Source organism: Boleophthalmus pectinirostris, unplaced genomic scaffold, assembly GCF_026225935.1.
Source record: "Boleophthalmus pectinirostris isolate CB_2022bp ecotype Guang Dong unplaced genomic scaffold, ASM2622593v1 HiC_scaffold_11, whole genome shotgun sequence".
In the NCBI taxonomy this organism is placed as follows: Eukaryota; Metazoa; Chordata; class Actinopteri; order Gobiiformes; family Gobiidae; genus Boleophthalmus; species Boleophthalmus pectinirostris.
The window spans coordinates 10656372-10683423 of NW_026570994.1; the positions used below are offsets into that span (position 1 = coordinate 10656372).

Sequence of the window (27052 nt, forward strand, 5' to 3'; positions counted from 1 at the left end):
AAATTGGCCGATCCTTTTGTCTGTGATATTCTGAACTCCAATGGCAGGACATCAATGCCCTGCTAAATAACCAAAACATACAGTAAAACCCAGCATTAAACATTTGAACAAACATATTGAATTTATTGTGCTTTTGCTTTTGTTTTCTCTGTCTCTCCTCAGATATGCACCCTTAGGCGCCAGGGCCGGACTGTCTTTTCCACCGTGCCAGAGACTGCAGAGAAAGAAGCTCAGTGTCTGTTTGTGCAGGAGGTAAAACTGACCGCTACCTGGATTTATGCCTGCTTCGTCCACTCTGTATCTCACTAAAGCCTGTCTATCCTCGCTCTACGTTCCTTCACTTTTATCCAAACACAGGTGTATTCAAAAGCTTCAGAAATCTATCAGATACACCAGCACAGGCACAGCTCCAGTCTTTCCAATAATACATTGTTATTTATTTAACATAAACAAAGCACAAAGTCATTTTCACAGTAAGCTAGCGTTACGGAAAACACAGTATGCGTGTGATGATTTGATTAGCGCTGGCCTGTATGTGAACCTACATTTGTATGCATATGTAGCTAGTTGTTATTTCAGAGTGATATCAGGGTGCGGTCTGACAAAGCATGATACGAGATTGTCCCCCATCGCTACAGCCAGAAATGACATCATAACTCCATAGAGCAGCTCAGCTGGGGCCCCTAATACAGCTGGGATCTTTGGATTGCGTCAAACATTTTTTCCAGTCTTTTATTCAACATCTGTATTCTATGAAATTTCAAAACACGTTATTTGGATTGAAGGAAGTCATATGGGTTTTAGTGTAGGTTGAGTTCACGACATTCATCAGTATCTGTTGTCATATTTTAAGATGGAGAGCACACATCTACTGTATGGGCCATTCAGTTTTTTGAAAGAAATATCTAAACAGAAAATCCACAAATGTTGATCTCTATTATCTTTGTTTATATATTAATCAGTTATTAATCTAATCTTAATTATGTCCTTATCCTGTGGCACTGACACTCAATTTTGTGTCAGTTTGTATTCATGTAGTAGCTCAGTAATTACAGAGATCCATAAACCAGTTCAAAGCAGCTCCATTTTCACAATATAAAGGCTTCTATTTATTTTAAGCATTTTAAAGAGCCTGTATTACACTATTTTCTATGTTATATGTTTTCCTTATTACAAACACATCTTGTGTTTTGTTTCATTCACACATATTTACCACACAAATCCTGCATATTTATTTATTTAGTTCCACCTTGAGATGTCATATGGTAATCCATGAAATGCTCCACTGTGTTTTTAAACTCCATACACCTTCACTAAAATCATTTGGATCATTTCAGCCCTGGAATTGCCCGTTTCTACTGAACGAAAGGTAAAAGCTATAGTGAATGATACAAAACACAACTCCAGGTATCTTTTTGATGAGGTAACAACATTATAACACAACTTAAAGCTCATAAGAGTCAATTTTGCATAATATAGGATTTTTAAACTATAAACAATAGAATCTTATAATTTAATTTCTCTTTGTCTTTGCAGTGTATCAAGACCTACAAGTCGGACTGGCATGTGGTCAACTACAAGTACGAGGAGTATTCAGGGGACTTCCGGCAGCTTCAGAAGTGAGTTTGCGTGGTGTGTTTGGGTGTGCCGTGGATGTTTTTTGAAGTGTTACCAGGTGCCTATTTCATCCATCTCAGCCTGAAATGTTAAGTCTGGAAGGCAGCGTTATTGTAGGGAGGAGAGTTTGAAAATCTAGCAGACCAAAACAGTGAAATAACATGAACCAAACATTTGTAAAACTAGCAAAACTTTGTCATGTGGCTCCAAAGGCTTTCCATGTAAACAGTAATTAAGAACTAACAATGCTGCAAATCATCAACTCTTTTCAATACAACATTTTTCTGTGTGATTTTTTTTCCATTTTCAACAATGTGAAGAATTTTTTACTTTATTTGAACAATAATTGGCATTTGGTGATGTAATATAGTGGTAATGTCTTTGTTTTTTATTGTTTTATTATGTTGTATTGATTTATAAGTATTTGTTTTCATGGATTTCAGGCAAATGATTCCTTCCTAATTTGAAGAACTATGTGAGGGCGTGTTCCCATGCAAATGATAATTGATAATAATAAACCAAAATCTATAAACCGGGTACCACAATCACAAAATCAGAACATTTGGATCTTAAAAAGGGGGTATTATTAAACTTGTATGCGATATTAATAGCAAATATATAATATATTTAGATTACAATGTTATTTTTTATTGTTTTGAATATGCTTTATTCACTAAAAACAATATATTAACATGTTTAATAAGCTTCACTGTCATTTCTGACAAGTCCCCTTTGCTCTTTGGATTAAGTCACCCCCCCTCCAGAGTGCATCACTTTATTGCATGCATTCTGCTAATTAAACTATCATTCATCGCATGAGGTTTCTGAAGTTGTAGTGTATTGTTTTGTATCCTGCTTTTGTATATTTATGGAAAGTTGACTGGCTAGAGCATGAGTGACGTAGGTTTGGGAGATGAGCTTTTTATAGGATTTTACAACTAACCATAAGGAGGGTTCAGATAGGGCTCGGGAGAGATCACTAAATTACTCAAACATGTATGGATTTTTTTTTCATATTTTTGTTAATTCAAATTTTTGGTTGTGCTTTAACTTGATTTACTCAGTAGCTTTCAGCTTTTGTCAGATTAGTGTGTCTGTGTGTCAGTGTCTGCACACTGCACCAAAAAAACCCACTCTTCGATCTTTCCAAAACGGTACACCCACGACACTACCTTTGTTTACATCCTAATGAATGTTTGTGGCTGAACTCTAGAAACACGGAAATGTGCTCTTCTAGTTACTCCTCTGTAACAATAGATCCGCTTCCTATGTTATTCTACAAAGATAACAACCCTATTTCGAGCCCACTGCTGATTGCGATCATTAAAACATAAGGAAAAGCCTGTTCCCTGTGTCCTTGGACAAACCACTTTTGCATACAGCCTGGAATTCTCTTCGCAGATGTTCCTTGTCATGTTAAAAGGTTAGCCTAGCTTTAGACTTGGCCTTGCCTCTGTTTATGGTAGCAGTCCCTCAGAGCACGCCGGGTCTTGTAAAGGTCAAAGGTCAGGCTTAGTGTCTGGGGAATAAGCTGCACTTAGGAGCTGCTGTGTTTCTTTGGTTTCATTGTGTAAAACTAGAAGAGCTTTTAAAAACAAATCAATAGACTATTTATACTCCAAAACATAAATCACATTTTGTTTACATAGCCACAAACATTTACATCTACTCTATCTTAAATTTCTTTCAGTAAAGTGCCCAGACCTGAACAGCTCGCCCCCCATGTTTTTGAAGTTGACGAAGATGTGGAAAAAGACGAGGTAAGACAAAAAAAGCAAAACAATACTTACCCAAAATGTTCCTATATTACGGAAATTGTTGTTAACTCCTCAAAAATACCTGGAGTTGTGTTTTGTTTCATTATAACATAACATTATAACATAGATCAGAAAATAGCATAATATGGGCCCTTTAAAAAATCTCTAAATTGTTGTGTGTTGTGCTGCACTGTTGCCTTAGAGACAGCAGCATCTCCCCAAGCTGGACTTTAAAACTAGGTTATAAAGAAAATTTACTCTCCTAATTATTTTAACTCCCAACATTGCAATTACCTCCCTCTTTTATTCCACAAGAAATCTTTCCCTTAATTTCATGTTCTGTTCTCAAAGTACATAGCAGGCTGTCTACCTTATGACATTAGCCCCATTTTAAGGCGCATCCTTTCTCAATAATTACCAGCTTCAGGCAATGATTCAACACAAAGCTAGTGACCTTTAATGGGCAGATTGTTTTAGCCAAAAATCCCAAGAGATTAGAAAAGTGCATTGTTGAATTTAATGAAGTGAATTTCTCTCAAGGAGAGGAGATGTTGATGCCAATCTACCCTCCCATTTGTCATAAAATCAGCCTGCACCATTTTAAACCAACTTGTTCACTGTTTTTACCCAGTGGTGGATGAAGTCCACAATTTTGTTACTTAAAGGTGTATTGTGTAACTTTCCTGGTGGAGGGTCTGTCATATGCTTTTCTCCATGAGGATATTGCTGAGGATGCTTTGTCTGGAATGTTTCACAGTATGATTTAAACATTTTTATCATCACAAAGACCAAATCAAGTTACAGGTCAGATCTGTGGAGAGGCAGCTTTGCTCACAGTCAGAATTTTTTGCTATAAAACCAACTGTAATTGAGTAAATGTAATGTAGAGCTGTTTAATATCATACTCCGGAACATTCCAGACAGAGCAATGACATATCCATAGAAACAAACATGTGATGGACTCCCAACTATGTAACTAAAATTACATAGTTCACCTTTTAGTAAAAGTACAGATACAGGAATAAGATGTTACTCAAGTAAAAGTAAAAATAACACATGAAAAAATCTACTTAAATCTGCTTATTAAAGTACTTGTTTAAAAATTCACATAAAGAGTAAAAAGTAAAAGTAAAAGTATTTTGCCGAGATTTATAGAAAAATGCTCAAAGTTGGGATGAAAACTCAAATTAAATGTGCTAAAAACATAAAGTCTTAGCCATTTCAGAAAAGTATTTTTTACTTTTCAGTCCAGATCTAGTGGACTGGAAAGTACAGATATACAATGTAGAAAGAAAAAAGTATCCACTGTAAAATTAAGTACAGATACCTAAAATTTGTACTTAAGTATTGTAATTTTACTTTATTACTTCATTACCTTCCACCTCTGTACATGTTTTTGCCATTAAACTAGAGTAAAGAATGTTGCCTTATGTAATTAATTGTGGTCTGTTCGCACTCCTTTCTCACAGGACACGGCCTCCCTCGGATCTCAGAAAGGAGGAGTATCCAAACATGGCTGGCTGTACAAAGGCAACATGAACAGCGCAATCAGTGTTACTATGAGGGTAGGTTTACACAATCCTGTTCAGAAGTCTTGCTATTACAATCCTGTGCTAGTAATGAACAAAGCCACGGCGGACTTGATATATTTGACCTTTTCTCAGAATGGTGCAGAATCCAAATGTTTAAAAGTTCAAAATGTCAGTTAACAAATAATGGGACCTTATGAACACTCTTGTGCCTACAAAAGGTCCTATATTAACCAAAATTTAGTTATAAGCCATGTTATAATAATGCTGTTGCCTCCTCAAAAACATACTTCGAGTTGTGTTTTGTTTCTTTCATACATGTTTCAGTAATCTAGACTACAATTTACCTTTTATTTGGTATAGATTGTCAATTCCAGATCTGAAATTATCCAAATGATCTGTTTAAGAACACTGTCTAAATATGGAAGTTTTGTGTGTAAAATGTGTGAATGAAACAAAACAAAGCTCCAGGTATATTTTTGATGGGGAAATAACAGCATAACATAGATCACAAAATTGCAGAATCTAGACCCTTTAAAGCACTTTTGGATAACAGTATTTCTCACACGCGTCTGAACACTTTAAACTACTTTGTTGAAAGACTTAAACTAATAGCAGTCATTTGTTTTGCTTTCTAAACACATATGGAAAACTGGCATTAACTTTCATTGCACCCTAGAGTTTTCCCATGCCCTGTTATGGTATTTTTAGAGCCAAAGAGGCCATTGGGATGTTTACATTGTCCGTCTCCACCCTGCAGTCTTTTAAGAGGAGGTACTTCCATCTGGCTCAGCTGGGAGACGGCTCCTATAACCTGAACTTCTACAAAGACGAGAACACATCCAAGGAACCCAAAGGAACCATCTTCTTAGACTCCTGCATGGGGGTAGTTCAGGTAAAGGCCAAATGTGGTAGGCTAAAGAAACAGTTATGACTTATGATGACTATTGAGGATAAAAGGCATTTTTTGAGAATGTTGACTTAATAATAATAAGTGCTTTAATGGCCCCTCTGTCTTCCACCAAGCACTCACTCGCACAGCACATTCATTCACATAATTTTTTGTAATCGTGAAATATGTATGATAATTATAAAAAAAATATAAATATGACAACAATAACACAATCTTGCCATTATGTGAGAAACTAAAATCACAATAAAATAAATGTACTATTGTGTAACCACGATTCTCTTTGGTCTTGTAGAACAGCAAAGTGCGGCGCTTTGCTTTTGAGCTGAAGATGCAGGACAAAAGCACATTTTTACTGGCCGCAGACAGTGAGGGAGAGATGGACGAGTGGATCAGTACACTCAACAAAATCCTTCACAGCAGTTTCGAGCAGGCCATGCAGGAGAAGAGAAATGGAGACATACACGATGGTGAGGAGGGCCTTTTATTTATCTGTCGATCAGTTTCTTTCCATCTTACCGCCAAGGATGCTTTTGTATTTTTCACTACAAGAGCGAAGAAGTATCAAACATGTCAGATAAGAATTGAATCAGCTAACCTCATGTTGATCCTTTCAGCAGACGAAGAACACGGAAAAGCAGACATCTCATCCGGAAGTTTTCAGGACAGCTTTCAGGTAATCTGTTTTTTCCATTCGAAGTGACATGTCAAGAGAAATATACGCGACCACACAGAGCCCACATGGATTAGCTGTTTAGACCCTTGTAGCCCTGCAGAAGTGTTTGGTTTAAATGGGCTTATGGAGCAGAATACCTAAACAGCTGGATTCCTTTCAAACAAGTATCTGTATTTCCCTTATGGTGCTAAAGCAACAAACACCTGGTAAAGTGTGTTTGGACTCCATAAGTAGGGAACAGCAGTGAACAGCAAAGCAAATGTTGGCTGTGTTGGCTTTGTGAGACACAAACATTTCACTTTCTAAACACAGAAATGTCCTCCATTCAAGTATTCATTTTATTTGTGTACTTTTTAATATGTTGTCAGTGACGTTCACTTGCAGTTTCCTGTTCACAGCCTTATCTTTAAATATTTATTCATTTTAGAACAACTCTGCAAAAACTTCATAGAGATAAAATTGGACAGGAAATAGTGACGCTAACAGTGAGGTTGTTTGGCGGTGTTGTGCACAGAGCCTATTTCAATGTGAAGCAATACATATTCATCCATGCAATGTTTTGAGATTACAATAATGTGTATTGACTGTGCATTTTCTGCAACTGAGTTACAGTCAGTCATGAATCATTTATTACTTGGACATAACTGAGATGGATGTGGACTGTGTCAATATTGGATGAGGGTAAAATGCACTACAAGATTCTACTTATAATTAGTGTTGTTTATAATCTAAAATGTGGCATGTCAGACAAATAAGAGCTCAAATTAGACTTAATCTGAGCTTTATTTTAACACAATCTGAACATAAAGAGCTGAGCTGATTGGAATTACTACAGGTGAGATGATTTGTGTAAACAAGTCCCTCTCAAATTACGTTTCAATCATTAAGCTCACATTAGTCAATAGTTTTTCAGTTAGTCGCTTGCACCTTTTTGTTGAAAATCAAAACCCAAACAGGACCAGGAACACTTGTATTGATCATAGGCTTGAGAAAATGAGTTGTTTAAATCTGTTTTGTATTTTTTCTTGAGTATCTTTTTTGTCTGTATTTGCTATCATGTGCATTATGCCACTATGGTAACTACTGAACCTTTTGCCAGTAGAGATACATGTAGAAGCATGATGTCACCGCAAACTTATCAACATGCTAGCCAGCTTGTTTGAGAGAATATTCACTGCTACCACCCTTAAATTTAATTCTAGCTCCAGAACATTGCACTAACTCTAATACAGCTCAAATTTAATATAAACAATAAATAAAAAATAACCCAATGTATTTTACAGACCGCCAGAGACATCGAGTCCAAAATGAAAAGTGAAGCACGACTCAAACTGTTCACTCTGGACCCTGACACCCAGGTAATGAACTAATGTAACACCACTACCTTTAAATCTCTGTCTCCTATGTTATTTTTATGAACTCCTTTCTCATTTCTAGAAACTAGACATCTCCGGGATTGAGCCAGACATACGGCAATTCGAGGAAAAGTTCGGGAAGAGAGTTTTGGTCAGCTGCCACGACCTCTCATTCAACTTACAGGGTTGCGTTGCCGAGAACGAAGAAGGGCCCACTACTAATGTACGTTTCACTTCATCTGTAAAACCAACAAACTCGTCTACAGTGGGAAGACTTGTGGTTTGAAGGAGTTATAGAGATCACTCACAGTTCAGATGGCCCATTTGGCTTGCCCTCTGTAATATTGGTGTTACTGGATGACAGTTCTAACCACTGGCTGCCATGGTAACCATCTTAGACCTCCCACTGCACATTATAGCACCAGTCTGAAGTCGGTTTCCTGCTGTCAGTTTTCAAGCTCTCCGTCTGTCTCGGTTTTTAGGCAGTGGTGGATGATGCACTCAGTTTTGACTTAAAGCGACACTGTGTAACTTTTCTGGTGGATGGTCCATCAAATGATTTTATCCATGGAGATGTTTTTGCTTTAACTTTTCTATCTTCATGGAGACCAAACTGGGCCAAGTTACAGGTCAGATCTGTAGAGAGGCAAGCCAGCTCACAGTCAGAATGCCTGTTCTTCAATGTATTTTTGAGTCATAAAACCACTTTTGATTGAATAAATGTAAGGTAGAACTGTTTAATACTGTGAAACATTACAGGCAGTGCAATGACATATCCATAGAAACATGCAGGTATAACGGACCCCCAACCAATAAGTCACATAGTGCACGTTTAAGTAAAAGTAGAGATACAGAGGTAAAAAGTTATTCAAGTAAAAGTATCACATGAAAAAATCTACTTAAGTAAAAGTATTTAAATACTCGTAAAAAATAGAGTAAATAGAGTAAAGAGTAAAAAGTAAAAGTACACTCAGTGTTGTTGTTAAATGTTATTGATTAAAAAATTATACAGCTTTTGGTCAACATTTGCAATAAAAAAACAAAACTATTTCTTAATTTTTTCACGAATTTTCCGCATAAATTTTTGTTTGCTCAAAGCTGAAGCTTGAACTTAAAACTATTACCACGAATGTGATAAAAAAATACCTCTAAAATTACCTGAAAAGTGCTTTTTACTTTTCAGTCCAGTTAAAAAATTAGTGGAGTCAAATGTAGTGAAATAAAAGTAAAAAGTGTCCACTTTCAAATGCACTTCAGTACAGATATCTAAAAATCTACTTAAGTACAGTGCTTTACTAGTTTTACCATCCACTACTGCTATTAGCATACGTAATGGAAACACGCTTTGAAAGATAGACTACATACACAGCACATTTCTAAATGGAAGAAGTGCATTAGAGAAGAGTGATATGTTTTCTATAGCTTTTCCAATTGTTTTTCCTCTCTTCTTCTCTGTCTCAAAGGTGGAGCCGTTCTACGTAGTGCTGTCCTTATTTGACGTCCAAAACAGTAGAAAGATCTCCGCAGATTTCCACGTGGACCTGAATCACCCTTTAGTTCGACAGATGACCGGTGCAGGTTCGGGGCAGGATGTTCAAATCAACGGTGATCCTCGGGCTCTCCCTGAAGCCGCTCTGCAGTATCCCAAACAGGGTGTGTTCTCGGTCACATGTCCACATCCAGAGATCTTCCTGGTTGCAAGGATTGAGAAGGTGCTTCAGGGAGGTATTACCCACTGCACTGAACCATACATGAAGAGTTCAGATTCAACAAAGGTACATATCATTACACAATTATTATATGCAATTACAATTACTTTGGATTGGTTTCATTGTTTCAATTTTTTCTTTAATTTTGTTTTGTGATAGATTGCACAGAAGGTTTTGAAAAATGCCAAGACAGCATGCAGCAGACTGGGACAGTATAGGATGCCTTTTGCCTGGGCCGCTAGGTGAGTTATTACATTTTTAATATTTTTTCTGTACATAATATTACTTTTATATCCAATATATAAACACTATATTACTTCAAATGCAGAGTAAAAATTTCCCCATGGGGACAATAAAGTGTACCTGAAAGGTGCACTATGTAACTTTTCTGGAGGAGGGTACGTCACCTACTGGTCGCCATAGAGATGTTATGCTTTATCTGTTTTAAAATTGTTTATCTTACATTTATTTCATTAGAGGTGTTTTTGCTCTAAAAATCCCTTTAAAAACATACATGTAACTGTTTGCCAGGTCGTCTCCACAGATCTGACCTGTAACTTGGCCTTATTTTGGTGTCGCTTGTTTCTACTGAGATACAAATTCAGTTCTATATACTGTGGAACATTCCAGGCAAAGCAATAACATCTTCATGGAAACAAGTAAATGACAACCTCTCCACCACAAAAGTTTCACAATGCATCTTTAACCATGACTTAGAACACTTTTTATTACTGCAACTAAAATCCGTCAATTCAGACCAACAAATATGTAACTGTTTTGTAATTGAGGCTGGTGTTTAATTGTTGTGGTTCGTTGTAACTTTTAAAACTTTTGTTTATTGGCAAATCAGTGTTGTTCATACTAACCAATGAATTGACAACATACAACATAGCTGTTTGTTCAGTTTTGTATAGAAACAAAACCTGACTTCCATGTCTTTTTGATTTGATCATTTCTCTGTCTTGTCCAGGCCTGTATTCAAAGACGCATCAGGGACTTTGGACAAAAGCACTCGGTTTTCAGCTCTCTACAGACAGGACAGCAGCAAGTTGTCAGATGAGGACATGTTCAAACTACTCACTGACTTCAGAAAGTAAGATATTTGGGGATTTTTACAGAGTGGGTTTTTGTTTTTGTGTGTGTGTGTAATTTTTGTTTAGTTTTATGTAGTGCAGAGAGAGGTGTGGTGTGAGAGGGTTTTGTTTTGTTCTTCTTTGTTTTCTTGTAAATGTAAATGTTTTGTAAATGTGAATTTTTTTAATTGGGGGAATAAAAGAAAAACAAATTAAATAAATTTTTAATGCTTTTGACAATTACAAAGATCACATATGGAATAACAAACACTTTCTCTACAGACCGGAGAAGATGGCCAAACTCCCCGTGCTTTTAGGCAACTTGGATGTGACAATCGACAGTGTTGCTCCCGATGTAACAAGTAAAGGCTTTAAGTAACATTTAGTTTATACTTTATATTATGATATTCTTTACTATCTGCTATATTTTTTGTTGTTTTTAGATTGCGTTACTTCTTCTTACATCCCTGTAAGAAACTTTGAGGGTAATGGACCAGGCAGCGCTTTGCTAGAAGTTGAAGAATTTGTCCCTTGCATTGCCAAATGTTCCCAACCGTTTACCATCTACAAAAACCACCTTTATGTTTACCCAAAGCATCTCAAATACGATGGCCAGAAGTCATTTGCCAAGGTACTTACTATGCACCATTTAACCTTAAAATCTCCTCTCACAGTCACCTAATCTGTTTTAAAAGTTATAATCCTTTTATCGTGCATTTTCCATTATTTGGTTAGGCTTCATAACAACTGGCTGCTTCAGATAGATCAGGAATTATCCTTAGGCAAAGTAGTAGCATCTGACTAAAACATTAATTTAAAACCAACTTGATTTTCCTTTCTGTCTCTGACCTCCTTTATTTTAAATGGGAGCTGGCAAACTTTGAAGTATTTTCCTACATTCAGTTAAAGCTAACTGGACTGCACAAAGGGTCGGAATAGAGACAGTTTCTAGCAGCAAATTGGTTCATGTCCAAAAAAGACTTCTACATTTCAAATATAATATGTATTTGCCACTTCAACCTTATGTGCAGGCAAGGAACATCGCAGTGTGCATAGAATTTAAAGACTCTGATGAGGATGAAGCACAGCCGCTAAAGGTGAATCTCCATTATGTAACATGACATTTAATTCTGAATATAAAAGTTAAAAAGGAACAAATCGAATAAATGGTATTTCTTGCAGTGCATTTACGGGCGTCCAGGAGGTCCTCTCTTCACAAAACAAGCATATGCCGCTGTTCTCCACCACCAGCAGAACCCAGAGTTTTATGATGAGGTAATTATAATGTACATAGATCAAGCTTAAAGGGCCCATATTACGCTATTTTCTGAGCTATGTTATAATGTTGTGTCCTCAAACATGTGTGAATGAAACAAAACACAACCCCAGGTATGCTTTTGGGGAGGTAACAACATTCTAACATGGCTTAAAACTCAAAAGGATATATTTTGCACAATATAGGACCTTTAACATTATGACCAGTGACGTGTGTTAGCAAATGGACTATAATAAGCAATGAAAATTTGATCTTTAACATTTTGGGAAATTTTTTCTGTTGAGTTGATCTACATTTAGAGATTTAGCTGATTTTTGCACCAGATGCCCTACCTGTTGTTACCATCTACATAACTTGGGAAAGGAGTGGGCAATAGTGGTTTAGTGTCTCATCCAGGGACATAACAATATGAGCTAATGTGGGAATTAATCCGGCAACCTTGTGATTTCCATTAAAATGCTTAGTACCAGGCCTTTGCACTACTGTTACCCAAGTTTGACAATGATAATAATGACCCCAAAATATCATAAACAATAATATTTTATGGGTAACACTTTATTTTAGGGTGCACTTATTAACATCTAACTGTCATTCATTAGTATTTATTCAGCCCTTATTGATGTCCAGTTCCCCATAAACTTATTCTGCTATTAGTTAGACATTTACAAACACTTTCCTATTAATACATTCTTTATTACTGCTTATTAGTATGATACTAGGCCATTTTTGTTCATGAATTATGATTCTATTAAGCGTTTGGTAATAAGGGTGTTGTTAAGGACTAATAGCACAAAAAATTTAGTTTTTACTTATTTGTATCAAAAGCTTATCAGAATCATAATTTATGGACAAAAATGGCCTTGCATCATACTAATAAGAAGTAATAAGGAATGTATTAATAGGAAAGTGTTTGTAAATGTCTAACTAATAGGTGAATAAACCATTTACAACTGATGAATGATAATTAGTATGTAGTTAGATAAGTGCACCCTAAAATAAAGTGTTACCATTTTATGTCTTATAGATGCATGAAGAAGTTGTATATTTTCACTATTACTAGCTAGTGCCTAATTTGTTTGTTAGAAATCCACTTTTTTCTCTTAATATTCCCTGACATCTAATCCCAACGGTGTAAGGCTAAAGCTTTAACTGTATTCGGAAATCAACCTCGGGATATTTTTCTCGTTTTTCTTGTAGATAAAGATCGAGCTGCCCACTCAACTGCACGAGAAACACCACCTCCTCTTCACCTTTTATCATGTGAGCTGTGACAGTAACAGCAAGAAGAAAGACCTGATTGAGACTCCAGGTAAAAACTGGCTCAGGTTATTTGCATATTATTGTTCCGCTACCACTCTTTTTTACTTGACTGCGCTTTGTTTTTACCCACAGTGGGATCTGCTTGGTTACCTTTGCTCAGAGATGGCAGGGTTATTATGAACGAGCAGCTTTTGCCTGTTGCTGCCAATCTGCCTGCCGGGTATCTAAGTTCCCAGGACACTGTCACCAAGGTATAAAAAATGTTACAGTTTTGGTCTATTTTTACTGCTTAGTTTTGTTCCTTTCACTCTTTTCTTATAAATCACTCTAACCATTTTTTATAAGTCTTTAACCATTAAAGGGCCCATATTATGCTATTTTGCATTTTTAAACTCTATACACCGTCACAAGAATCATTTTAGAATCATAATTTCAGTCCTGGAATTGTCAATCTCTATTGAAAAAAATTTGAAGGGTAGCTGTTAACTTAAAAACTATTACTACATGATGACGATCACAAGGTGGAACAGAGCATTGGGAGCTTTCGAGATGTAGACGCCTAATAAACCATGAAACAAAACGCTATGTTTGTTCCATGTAGCAACATTGTAGATTGGCTAAAAGCTCACAAGAGTTAATTTTGCATAACAGAGGACCTTTAAGACCTTGCAGAGGGAATTTTATTAGCTACGACTAAATTGGAAAATCGAACAAGCTTTTACAATGAATTCCAAGTGAATTAGATCAGTATTAAAATGTGATCCTTAAATCCAATGGTCAATAGGTTCTGATTACTCCCTAGTGCATTTACTTACTAATGCATGGCTTCTATTGAATTGTGTTAAATTAACCTAATTATGAAAATAACTCTGTGTCATTTTGTCTATAAGTCATCATTGTTAAAGCCAGTACATTTTAAAGAGAACGAAAAGTATATGAAATTGAGATAAAGATATTGTTTATTGTTTTATATTATATTTTTATAGATTTTTGCAAGATAATATATACACAATTTACAATTACATATATTTTGATACACATTCTCTTTACTTACAAAAAATTGGGGAATAACGACGTTTCTTAGATAAAATCAGTCTAGCCAACCTTTCCATATACTCTCAAATTTCTCTTTTTGTAATATTAAAGTATAAGTCAGTTTCTCCATAATATAAAGGTCATACATCACATTCTCACTGTTTTACTGGGGTATTTTATATAATGTCACATTGCTTGTCTTACACTTCACCTGTCTGTTTATTTTAAGCACTCAGGCTCAGAGATCAAGTGGGTTGACAGTGGAAAACCTCTGTTCAAAGTCTCCACTCATCTTGTCTCTACAGTTTATACTCAGGTATGCTCTCTGCTTTTGTATCTCTACCTAAGTAAAATTTAAATACATACAATCTTCAAAAGTAGTTTTAAATTTGCGCTGGAATCTAATTTTCTCCCCAGGATCAACATTTGCACAACTTCTTTCACCACTGTCAAAAGATGAACTTATCAGAGCAAGCGCTGGAGGGCGAGCTGGTCAAATACCTCAAGGTAAACACACTCATTCATAGAGCACTACTCTTCAGAGCAAAATGGCTGCCCCTAAAATAGCAAATTTCAATTTTTCAAATCTATTTCCAGAGCCTTCATGCAATGGAGGGGCATGTCATGGTCAACTTCCTCCCCACTATAATCAACCAGTTGTTTTGTGTGCTAACCAGAGCCACACATGAAGATGTAGCAGTCAACGTGACAAGGTGGTGATTTTTATTATAACATTTCTAATAGCATAGTATCCCTGGCCAAATACAATTAAATTAGATAAAAATAAGATACTCATAAATAGTATTCACATAAATGGGACATATAGTTGGCCATTTTCTGAATATGACTGGATCTTGATCTGAATTAGTACTAGATCACATGGAAATATTAAAGGGACTGTTCGGAATTTTGGACATAGGACCTAATTTCCTAGTGAGCCAGAGTCTTGGAGAGGAGTGGAGACACTTTTTTAAATATTCCATCTAGTCCTTGTATTTGTAGAGGTCAGACATAAATCCTTGCATTTGAAGGATTTATGTCTGAGCAGCAGCAGCAAGTTGTATTTCCTGATAGAAAGCTTGTCAGCGGCAGACTGATATATGAGAAAACAGTCCCTCAACATGCGACGATTCATGTGATGTAAGGTTAGTTTTATTTCAGACATTATTCTATCAACACAGACACTGACATCGACAGTCTGGTGTAATAGTAGGTGTGCTTTGTGGAGTGACAGGCTAACTATGACCATTGACATGCACTAGCCTATCATCAGCGACCTCTGCAAATACAAGGATTGGATGGAGTATTTTAAAAAGTGTCTTTACACATCTCCATCACTCTGGCTCACTAGAAAATGAGGTCCTATGTCCAAAATTTCGAACTGTCCCTTGAAAGGTGCACTATTAATTGAATCTAAAGAAGTATTATCACAAAATTCAATCAAGCTCTTGGATCGTAGCTACACGGTTTGTAGCATAATATTAACTGCAAAAGTTTGCTAAGTCCTGCAGTTTTTATTCAATTTCTTGATTAAAGGTGCACTATGTAACTTTTCTAGTGGAGGGTACACCACCTGTTTCTCACTGGAGATGGTATTGATTTTCCTGGAATGTATCTCTCTTGACTGTATTCAATTACAAAATCAAAATGTTGTTCTTTTTCTTATCAAAATCAAGTAGGAAATGTTATAGTGTTTGTTTCATAATTTCACATTCACTTATAGGCCAACTTCATATATATATTATTTTCTATCTCTCCTGTACTTTTCATTAACACCACATGTATTTGTTATTTTCTATCTCCCCTGTTCTCTTCATTAGTCTTTGAACACTGCAGGTAGTGGGTGAATGTTGTTTCCCAGTATGGAGCGAGTATATTTCTTTAGTGCAGAGTGAACTACACCTGCCATCTCTCTTTACTTTCATGTTTTGTATCATTAGTCTATGTTTCTCACAGGGTGATGGTGCATGTAGTCGCACAGTGCCACGAGGAGGGGCTGGAGCACTATCTCAGATCATACGTCAAGGTACATCACAGTTTTAAATGAATCTATGTTTATTTTTTGACATTTCTTTTGTATCTTTCACAGTTCGTGCTGAAACCCGAGCCATATTCTGGTTTAAATGTGAAAACTGTTCATGAGGAACTAGCAAAAGCGATGACAGCTATTTTGAAGCCATCCACTGATTTTCTGACAAGTAACAAGCTGCTAAAGGTAACATTTGGGTCTGTATTAATTTTAATGGTTCAGTGGCTGTCTTCCTCGTTCAAATTTCTGTTGTGTTTCAGCACTCCTGGTATTTCTTTGAGGCATTAGTGAAGTCGATGGCTCATTATCTCATAGAAAGTGGGAAAGTGAAGGTAAAACAGTTGGTTCCTTCTTCTAATTAATACTGAATTTAAAGTCCTATATTACACAAAATTGACTTTGGTGAGCTTTAAGCCATCTTATAATGTTGTTACCTCCTCAAAAGCATACCTGGACTTGTGTTTTGTCTCATTCACACATGTTTGAGTAACCCTATTATTAGTCTGTCTACATCTCCAAAGCTCATAATACTCTGTTTCACCTTGTGATGTCGCGAAACGGTTATTTTCAAGTTAAAAGCTTTTTATCTTTAGTTCAGTAGAGATTGGAAATTCCAGAGCTGAAATTATCCAGACTATTCTAGTGAAGTTGGAGTTAACAAAACACAGTGGAGCACTTTGTGTATTACCACATGACATCACAAAAACAGAGTGTTTTCTGTTTGAGAGGAGAACTCAGCCTAAATATGCAGGGTTTGTTTGTTAAACATGTGTGAAACAAAACACAACTCCAGGTATGTTTGTGATCAGAAAACAACATAAATCAGAAAATAGAATAATACTGATCCTTTAACCATTTGTTTTTCTAATGTCATTTTAAAGCTCTCCAGAAACCAGCGTTTTTCAGCCTCCTTCTATCACGCCGTGGAGACTCTGGTCAACATGTTGATGCCTCATATCACACAGAAGTACAAGGACAACCTGGATGCAGCACGCAACGCTAATCACAGCCTGGCAGTTTTCATTAAAGTTAGTCCTCTTATTCCCTTCAAATTACGTAAATCACATTGAATAGTTGTAATAATTTTGTCTTTCTCTTTTTTTTTTCTTTATCCCTAGCGCTGCTTCACCTTCATGGACCGAGGCTTTGTGTTCAAACAAATTAACAATTACATAAACTGCTTTGTACCCGGAGATCCCAAGGTTTCAAGACTTTTTTGTGGTTTGACATTTTAGAATTAGATTCAAATGGATAAATGATCAGTGATATTTAATTTCTTCCCTCCAGACGCTGTATGAATTTAAGTTTGAGTTCCTGCGCGTCGTCTGCAGTCATGAGCACTTTGTTCCACTCAACCTGCCCATGCCCTTTGGAAAGGGGAGAATACAAAGGTTCCAGGGTAAAACAAATGACCTTCAGCTTCACTTTGTCTCCTGCATCATCATCATCTGCCTCTCCCACATGTAACTCAATATTGTTTGCCCAGATCTCCAACTGGATTACTCCTTGACTGATGACTTCTGTCGAAACCACTTCCTGGTGGGCCTGCTGCTGAGGGAGGTGGGCGGGGCTCTCCAGGAGCACAGAGAGATCCGACAGATTGCCATACAGGTGCTCAAAGCTCTGATGATCAAACACACATTCGATGACCGCTATGCTGCAAAAGTGAGTTAACAGCAAACCTGCAATTTATCTTTATGTATTTTTCACATGTCAAAGCTTAGAGATGTGACACTTTGTGATACTGTTCACTTCACAGAGCCACCAGGCCCGGCTGGCCACTCTGTACCTCCCTATGTTTGGACTGCTTCAGGAGAATGTCCACAGGTTGGACATGAAAGACCTGCCCCCTTTCAGTCACCACAGTGTAAGTCTGACACCTAGTGGTACAATGCCAAATTACATATATTACTGCACTTAGATGAAACGTTTGTTGACTTGCTTTATGAGATGTTATATGTTATGTATTAATTGGCCTGCATATCCATATATATTTTTATTTTATATGTTTAGAATCCCAGAGAGGACTCACTGGTGCCAAATGCTATGGTGACGCCGCACAAACCTGGCAGTTGTATAGAAAATGCTCTCCACAAAGATGTATTTGGGGTTATCTCTGGAACAGGTTATTACTTTGTTAATATGTAGTTCACATATATTGCAGAGCATTATACCAGGTCTATAATCTAACTCCCTGTTTTTTCTCGTGCAGCCTCTCCCCATAGCTCCACTCCAAATATCAGCTCTGTTCATGCAGACTCCAGAGGCTCCCTCATCTCCACTGACTCTGGGAACAGCCTGTTGGACAAAAGCAGTGACAGAACCAACTCACTTGAAAAGGTATTACCAAACAAATAAGTAATAATATAAGTTTCATATTCTGTATTTTAGACTGTTTCATGAATAGTTTTGTGTGCATCACACCAGAGCTCCCACACTACCGCTTCTTGCATTGTAACTCACCAAAGAGAGAAATTTCGGAGGCACTCAGTTAATGTACCTGTGCTTCCTGCGGGCACGGAAAACCCAACCCCAAACCGGGCACCTAAACGCATCACCATGGACTTCTCCCTGCTCTCTGTGCCCCTGTTAGACTCACTACAAGACAGTGACAGTGTCTTTGATAAACCAGGCCTGAATGGACAAGCTAACACATCCTTACAAGTACTTACAGCTGAGTTGATCTTTTTGCTGTGATCTGTCCAGAGCCCAGTTGGCTTGTTTTCTAATAATTTGAGTTATTTGTGTTGCAGTGGTGGAAGAAATACTCAATTTTGTTACTTAAGTAAAAGTACAGATACTAGAGCAAAGGAATAGTCAAGTAAAATTCAAAGTATCAAAAACAAAAATCAACTTAACTAAAAGTATTAAAGTACCTGTTTAAAAATGTGCTTAAAGAATAAAAAGGAAAAGTATTTGACACATATTTGAGGTCTAATAAGCTTCAAATGTAGTGATTTTAATAAAGATTTGTGCTGGATTTTTTCCTAGATGTTTTTATTGGTATATTTTTGTTTGGTCAAACTACAAGTGTCTTCCCCTCAGCCTTTTCAACAGGTCTTAAACAGTCCTGTTCAAAAAATGTAGTTGAGTAGAAAGTACAGATACCTGCTCTCAAATGTAGTGATACTTAAAATGTATACTTAAGTACAGTACTTTGCTACTTTTACTTTGTTTACATTCCACCACTGTTTGTGTGTTATGGACGTCTGCACAATACAATCTCTCCTTTCAGCTTGTCCCACATCAGGGAGTGCGTGTGCGCTTTGACTTTCGCCTCAAACACTTTATTGTAAAGATAGAGTTGAAATCTTTAGTTTGATGTTGCTATCTCAAAGCACAAAGCTGCCTTTTGTGCTCAACACTTGAAATTTTTTTCTCTTTTTTCTTTTTTTCTTCATCTCTCAAACCCTTTCTGAACGCTAACTATTTCATTTTGTCTCAGAACCAGTGTGCGTCGGCCCTGGGTAGCACCATGCTTCGCTGCGATAAGCTGGACAGAGACGAGATCAGAAACCTGCTCATGTGTTTTCTACATATACTCAAAAGCATGTCAGAGGGTAGGTCTGCTAGGACTTAGGCCTGTCACGATAATTACTATATCAACTTGTCGTTTAATACATGAAAGCTGGAACAATATATGTGGGCTCAATACTTAACTTAAAGGCATATTGTGTAACATTTCTGTATGGCAATAAACATTTCTATCTTCATGGAGACCAAACCAGACCAAGTTACAGATCAGATCTGTGGAGAGGCAATCCCTCTCACAGTCAGAATGCCTATTTTTCTAAGTATTTATGAGCTGTAAACCACTTGTAATTTAATAAATGTAAAGTAGAGCTTTTTAATGCTATACTGTCTCAAATTCCAGACAAAGGAATGACATATTCATAGGAAAAAGCAGGTGATGGACCTCCAACAAAAAAGTGACATAGTGTACCTTTAACTTTGCAGTAGTGGATATAAGTTTTTTGGAGTTCCATTAGCTTTGATCAGGAGAAGGTTGAATAAGTTCATCTTTGAGTTACTGTTAGATTGTTAGATAGATTGTTATATTAGATTAGATAATCCTACTGTTTCATTCAACCATTTACATATTGCATTTATAATTTTTACAATATTATGCAATTATAGAAGGACTTGCTGTGATTATGCTGCTTTAAGATAATTTTGTCAGTGGTATAGAAATGTCAGTATTATCATTTATTGTGAAATTTTGATGTATTTTAATATATCGCACTTCAAAATCAGTTTATTGTGACATTAATTTGTGGCCTACTAGTACTACCTCACTTATATTTAAACTACTGGAATATTTTTGTAGCTACAATAATATAATATTGTCTTAAAATGTCATTTTCAGAGGCTCTTTTTGCATACTGGAACAAAGCTGCTCCCTCAGACCTAATGGACTTCTTTACACTATTAGAGTAAGTTTCACAGACTTTAATGCATAATTGATTGTGGTTTACTTCTCAAGATAGATTTATCATGGTAATAGGATAGAAAATGTATGGTTAACGAGTGTAATGAGAGAGAAATACATTTGGCTACTCTGTTTTTGTATTATTCCCAACAAAATATGATCAGGGTTTGATGTTGGATTAATCATTTTACCATCATGTAATTATCATAATATCCATTTGAGTTACTATTTCCATATTTTTTTTATTGTGTTATAAAGTAAATTCTATTGTATATTCATTTGCACAAACACAATTTTTGTTGCAGAGTATGTCTTCATCAGTTTCGATATATGGGCAAAAGATTCATCGCCAGGTAAAAGTATCAAACATAAAAATCTTTGAAAATGACCTTTTAACCCAATTTGGCATATGAAATCCCACTGATGCATATGATTTAAATGTTTTTTGAATCTGCTAACCCTGGCCTTTTTTCTTTATTATTAATGCTTCTGGCAAGTTTATGTCACTAATTCCTCAGTCCTTGGCTCCCTCCTGCATGGGTAAGATGATGCATGTTACTATACAATGCCTTGGCTTTCATATCCTTAAAGGGCCCGTATTATATATTCTATTTCTGATCTCTGTTATAATGTTGTTTCGTCATCACAAACATACCCGGAGTTGTGTTTTGTTTTTGTTTTTCATTCACACATGTTTAACACACAAATCCTGCATATATAGGCTGAGTTCTTCTCTCAGAATGAAAACACCCCACCTTGTGATGTCATGTGGTAATACAGGAAATGCTCCAGTGTGTTTTTAAACTCCATACACTGTCACTAGAATCATTTGGATAATTTCAGACCTGGATTGACAATCTTTACTGAACAAAGGGCAGCTGTTAACTTGAAAACTACCACTTCATGACAGCATTTTGAGCTTTGGAGATGTAGACAGACTAATAAATCAATGCACAATTACAAAACACAACTATAGGTATGTACTTGATGATTTAACAACATTCTCTTAATATCTTAAAGCTCACAAGAATCCATTTTGCGTAATATAGGACCTTTAAATTATTATTGTTATTTATCAAAACAAATATCAGATGACTTTTAATAAACTTGAGTTGTAATTTGTCTTCTTCTCTCCCACAGGAGCCAGGACGGTACAAGCCTGTTGACTCCAGATAAGAAGTCTTTAACTCTGCCCGTGTCTCGAAACAGGGCAGGGCTTCTGCACGCACGCCTACAGCAGCTGGGAACACCTGAGCGCACACACCTTCAATAACAGTACGAACTTACGCAGATGCCAAATCAATCTTCAGTATGTTTATAGGCGATAATAATTACTATATTGACTTATCGTTCAGTATATGAAAGCTGGAACAATATATTTTGGGGTATAATATTTATCGTGGGCATATTTTTTGCAATATAAGGAGGTATTTTTTATTGTTTTTATTATAATACAGTAAGATTTGATCTTGTAAGAGGGTTGAAAAAGTAACATCTTTGGGTAATTATAGGGTCATTCTGATATTTGTTGGTTCCTTGATATGATACTGTCTATTAAAAGGATTCACTGGGATTATCCTACTTTATTGTTGTGTCAGTATCATAAAGTAGTTAATTGCAGTATATCTCAGTAGAAATACATGCTTCAAAATTTGTTATCGTTCCAGGCCTACAAAGTTAAAGTTTCTGTTTACTCCACCTTTGAATTATGTTGCATTATATAACCTTATTAGTCATATACATTGTTATTTCTTTTTGGTGATTTCAGTTTCGTATTTATTTACTGTCGTATCTGGATAAGTGAAAGCAAATAGTTGTTGACTGTTGCCATAAGAGCAGTTAAGTCCTTTTTTTATAATGAAAAGTCCTCAAAACGTCACCTATCAGTCATCTATAATTTATAACATCTGAAAAAAATAAACACAAAATTAAAACTTTGAACTGTTGCCATAGAAACAATTGAAATAAATATTAAGTCTTTTGAATAGTCGTTTGAATAGTGAAAAGTCCTCAAAATGTCACCTATAACAGACGAAACACACGGCTACATCAGTGATTATTTTGCTTATATTGATTATAATTACTATCTTCTTATAAGTTGTCATTAGCGTTATCAAGTCAAATAAACACAGCCCTGATAAGTGTTTGAGTAAATGTGATATTTATCTTTTGAATCCCCAAAATGTCACCTATAATAGTCAAAACGCAATGGATATTTCAATGAATATTTTGTTTTGTCAATATCATATCTCTAGTGCTGTTTAAGTTGTCATTACAGATTAGCATTATCAACACCAGCCTTGATAAGTGTTTGAGTAAATATGATATTTATCTTTTTAATAACATAAAGTCCCCAAAATGTCACCTACCAGCTGAAACACAATGAATTTTTACTGCTGTATAAGTTGTCATTAGCGTTATCAACATAACCCTGATAAGTGTTTGAGTAAATGTGATATTTATTGCCCCAGTAAAACCTATCTCCATGTGACCTTCTGTCTGTATTGTGCAGTGTACTCTCACGCTGAAGCAGACGTGAGCAGCCAGTGTCTCCTCGAGGCCAATGTGTCCACAGAGGTGTGTCTTACAGTACTGGACACTCTCAGCATCTTTATTATGGGCTTCAAGGTAACTGCTCAAAATATGTACAATATGAATTAAATGTGTATTATGTACAGTAGTGGAAGAAGTACTCAGAATACTCAAGTGAAAATAAAAATATCACATGACAAAATCAACTCAAGTAAAAGTATTAAAGTACATGTTTAAAAATGTATTTTAGTGCACTTATACTTGTACAATTTTCAGATCTAATAAAACTTCAAATGTAGTGATTCTGAAGAATTGTACTGAATTTAGTACAACATTGTTCACATTTTTAGTTGCTCAAATTATGAACCTTTTCAGAAGGCTTCAGACAATAATAAAAAAAAAAAAACTTTACTTTTCAGTGCAGTTCAAAAATGTATTGGAGTAGAAAGTACAGATACTTGCTCTCAAATGTAGTAATGTAAAAATAAAATCCACTTTAAAACTTGCTTACTAAATTAGAGAAAAGCTTTAACAATTCCATGAAAACAAGCAGGTAACAAACCTTCCAACCAAAAAAGTTACATGGTGCACTTTTAAGTCTAACGCAAATCCTGCATGCTTGTTGGTGATACACAGATATATTTTTACTGTTCTTACCAGACACAGTTGACCTCTGACCTCGGGCACAACCCTCTCATGAAGAAAGTTTTCCAGGTCCATCTGTGTTTTCTGCAAATTCCACAATCAGAAACAGCGCTCAAACACATCTTCACCTCCCTCAGGACTTTCATCTACAAGGTAAAATCATAACTGCTAGAATATGGACAAAAGCATGGTACTCACAAACATATAGAGAATAATTAAAATCATACTTATTTCATCATTTAATTGTTTATGTTTTGTCAAAAGATACCCTGCAGAGGAAAAAAGGGGTTGTCTTGATTTATTTTTAATGTTTGTAATAATTTAATTTTTAAAGACATGTGGCTCTGGGACTTAAAGAGTTTTTTATGTATAATATAGCACCTCTAATATTCTTATTCTCATTGCAGTTTCCCTGTACGTTCTTTGATGGCCGTGCAGACATGTGTGCCTCTCTGTGCTATGAAATCCTCAAGTGCTGTAATTCCAAGCTCAGCTCTATCCGAAGCGACGCAGCTCATCTGCTCTACTTCCTCATGAAAAGCAACTTCGACTACACCGGCCGCAAGTCCTTTGTACGAACGCACCTGCAGGTATTGAGAGAATTTTTAAAAGCAACAAAAAGCAACAAAATCTGCAAAATAATCAAGATTTTTTACTGAAACTGCTTATTTTAAGGTGGTCATTGCTGTGAGCCAACTGATTGCAGATGTGATTGGGATCGGTGGCACCCGATTCCAACAGTCCCTGTCCATTATAAACAACTGTGCCAACAGTGACAAGAATATCAAGGTAGCTATTATTTAAAAAAAATACATATGTGAAGTTTACACATAGGTTTGTCACAGTAACAAATTTTGAAGCACAATATATCACTATAGAGAAATATTAAGATAAATGATAATATTGAAAGTACTTTATGCCACTGACACAAACGGAATAATCCCAGTAAAACCATTTTTAAATATACAGTCATTAAAATGCCTGAACTGCAATGAATAAATAGCAGAATGACCCATTATTTATTATGTTTTTCCTGCTTCTTTTATAATCATATTCATTTAACACATTTTATATTACTGATTTAATTTTCATTATTTAGAATTACTTTATATTGCAGGTTTTGAATAAAATGTCTAAGCATAATTTTGAGGGGTTACTATATAGGCAACATAAAATATAAAAATTTTAAAAATATACATATGTTGTAGTTCCAGTTTATCTGCCCTAGAATATATGATAGAACCCAATTATAGGTAAAATTAAATATTTTGAGAAAGAAAATTATATTTAAGAACATGTGAAGCCAAGTGATGAAAACATTTACAGAGCCTATACTTAATTCTACTTGTAGATTCTACTTGTTGTCCTTAGCCATACAAGGCCATACAAGATGTATTCAAACCTCTACATTTCAGACCTTATTGTATTACATAAAAATGACTAAAATCTCTCCAGTATTGCAAAGAAAATGTACATATGATAAATATTAAACCTCAAAACTTATACTTTCAGCTTTCATATATTCAACGATAAGTCTATAATTATTTATATATATAATTAAATCTGTAATTATTGTGACAGGCCTATTTACACATATAATATTTTGCATTGTTATATTGATGTTGTTCAACAGCATACAGCGTTCCCCTCCGATGTAAAGGACTTGATGAAGCGCATTCGGACAGTTCTGATGGCCACAGAGCAGATGAAGGAGCACGAGAATGACCCTGAGATGTTGGTAGATCTTCAGTACAGTTTGGCCAAGTCCTACACCAGCACACCTGAACTCCGCAAGACTTGGCTGGACAGCATGGCCCGTATTCACAATAAGAATGGAGATTTATCAGAGGTATTATAAATTATTATCTTTTGACTCTATTAAAATGTATTTATTACTGGATAAAATGTAATAGGCTATTTTGAAACTAATGTATATTTTTCTGTGTCCAGGCAGCTATGTGTTACGTGCATGTGGCAGCTCTTGTGGCTGAGTATTTGTGGAGAAAAGGTGAGGGACAAAAGCATGCACGTCATTTGATTTATGTAGTTAAACTGATGCACACTTTCTTTGCTTTTATTGTCCTTTTATTATCCTTCCAGATTCAGAAGTTGAGTCATGAGTCACTAGTTTAAAGTTAATCTTATATAAGACTTTATTTGCCCAGTAGTGAGTTGAAAAACATACATTGTCATGTATTCATTAAAGGCAATAAAACACAGAACAGATTGTCACATCACCAGGAACCTTCTGCTCTCTCCTCAGTGGTCCAAAGGTCTATAGTTCATGACTGTATTTAAACAAGGCATTTAAAGATAAGATACTTTTTTCACGTTTCTTCACCTTTTAAACCGGAAGATCAACTCTGTTGTCGAACCGTTGCACAACAAGTCAAGAGAGTTCAGGTGTTATACAATTATATAAGGCATATAAAAACACTATTGAACTTGTGCTGCCATATTGATGATGATTGAAAATCAAAATGATGACTGAAAATAAAAAAAGATGAATATTAATGGGTTTGAGGAAGTTTGTATAAAATATTTTAGAGGTAATAGGACAACAGTGCATTCTAATGCCAATGTTTAAAAATAATACATTTTAAATATGATGACAGTAACATATCAATCAATATTTGGGACAAAAACAACAAAAGGTTTCAAAATAGCAGAACATTCTTCAATAATTCCTTTATCTAATGCATCTTTGTCTCTTAGGCATGTTCAGACAGGGCTGTGCTGCTTTCCGGGTCATCACCCCGAACATAGACGAGGAGGCGGCCATGATGGAGGACGTGGGAATGCAGGACGTTCACTTCAATGAGGTTTGTCATAGTTTTCTCAGTATAGTATATCAATTCATCAATAAGAAAGTCAATGATTAGCTGATCAATGCCACGTATCAAACAATAAATCTGTATAAAAGATAATCAGTTGCTGAATGCAGTCTCAACTATTGACTAGTGAACTTTTGTTTCCTCACCACACATCACATGAATAATATGAGGTCATAAAGCAGCTCTAGAGGAACAGCATAATGGTAAATTTGTGTTATAAAATTAAATCACGTAAAGTCTATTTTGGAAATGCCATTTCATTTGAGAGAAATTGTATTTAGTTACTTTACTGCAGCATTTATCTGCACTTAAGCTGGTCCACATCTCCCCAGAGCCTGATAGCCATATGAATAGAAAATGATGGCTACAAAATATGTTCGTTTTAT

General features: G+C 35.8%; 1 protein-coding gene across 1 annotated transcript in view; it reads left to right on the plus strand.

The window, feature by feature from the left end:
- LOC110153287 (dedicator of cytokinesis protein 9-like) overlaps positions 1-27052 on the plus strand; it is a 52086-nt gene that overhangs the window by 19306 nt on the left and 5728 nt on the right. Inside the window, 43 exon segments of the mRNA XM_055164867.1 lie at positions 163-252; positions 1537-1619; positions 3308-3377; positions 4844-4939; positions 5664-5798; positions 6109-6283; positions 6431-6489; positions 7773-7847; positions 7927-8067; positions 9308-9619; positions 9713-9795; positions 10524-10646; positions 10909-10988; positions 11070-11257; positions 11658-11723; positions 11809-11901; positions 13100-13211; positions 13295-13413; positions 14427-14513; positions 14615-14704; positions 14795-14910; positions 16154-16223; positions 16287-16412; positions 16487-16558; positions 17108-17254; positions 17345-17428; positions 17514-17625; positions 17713-17891; positions 17986-18093; positions 18240-18351; positions 18439-18566; positions 19672-19786; positions 20593-20659; positions 20961-21008; positions 21796-21909; positions 21911-21930; positions 23168-23283; positions 23848-23985; positions 24240-24422; positions 24508-24621; positions 25466-25681; positions 25783-25840; positions 26548-26654. Of these exon segments, the coding sequence (XP_055020842.1) occupies positions 163-252; positions 1537-1619; positions 3308-3377; positions 4844-4939; positions 5664-5798; positions 6109-6283; positions 6431-6489; positions 7773-7847; positions 7927-8067; positions 9308-9619; positions 9713-9795; positions 10524-10646; positions 10909-10988; positions 11070-11257; positions 11658-11723; positions 11809-11901; positions 13100-13211; positions 13295-13413; positions 14427-14513; positions 14615-14704; positions 14795-14910; positions 16154-16223; positions 16287-16412; positions 16487-16558; positions 17108-17254; positions 17345-17428; positions 17514-17625; positions 17713-17891; positions 17986-18093; positions 18240-18351; positions 18439-18566; positions 19672-19786; positions 20593-20659; positions 20961-21008; positions 21796-21909; positions 21911-21930; positions 23168-23283; positions 23848-23985; positions 24240-24422; positions 24508-24621; positions 25466-25681; positions 25783-25840; positions 26548-26654 (4827 nt within the window).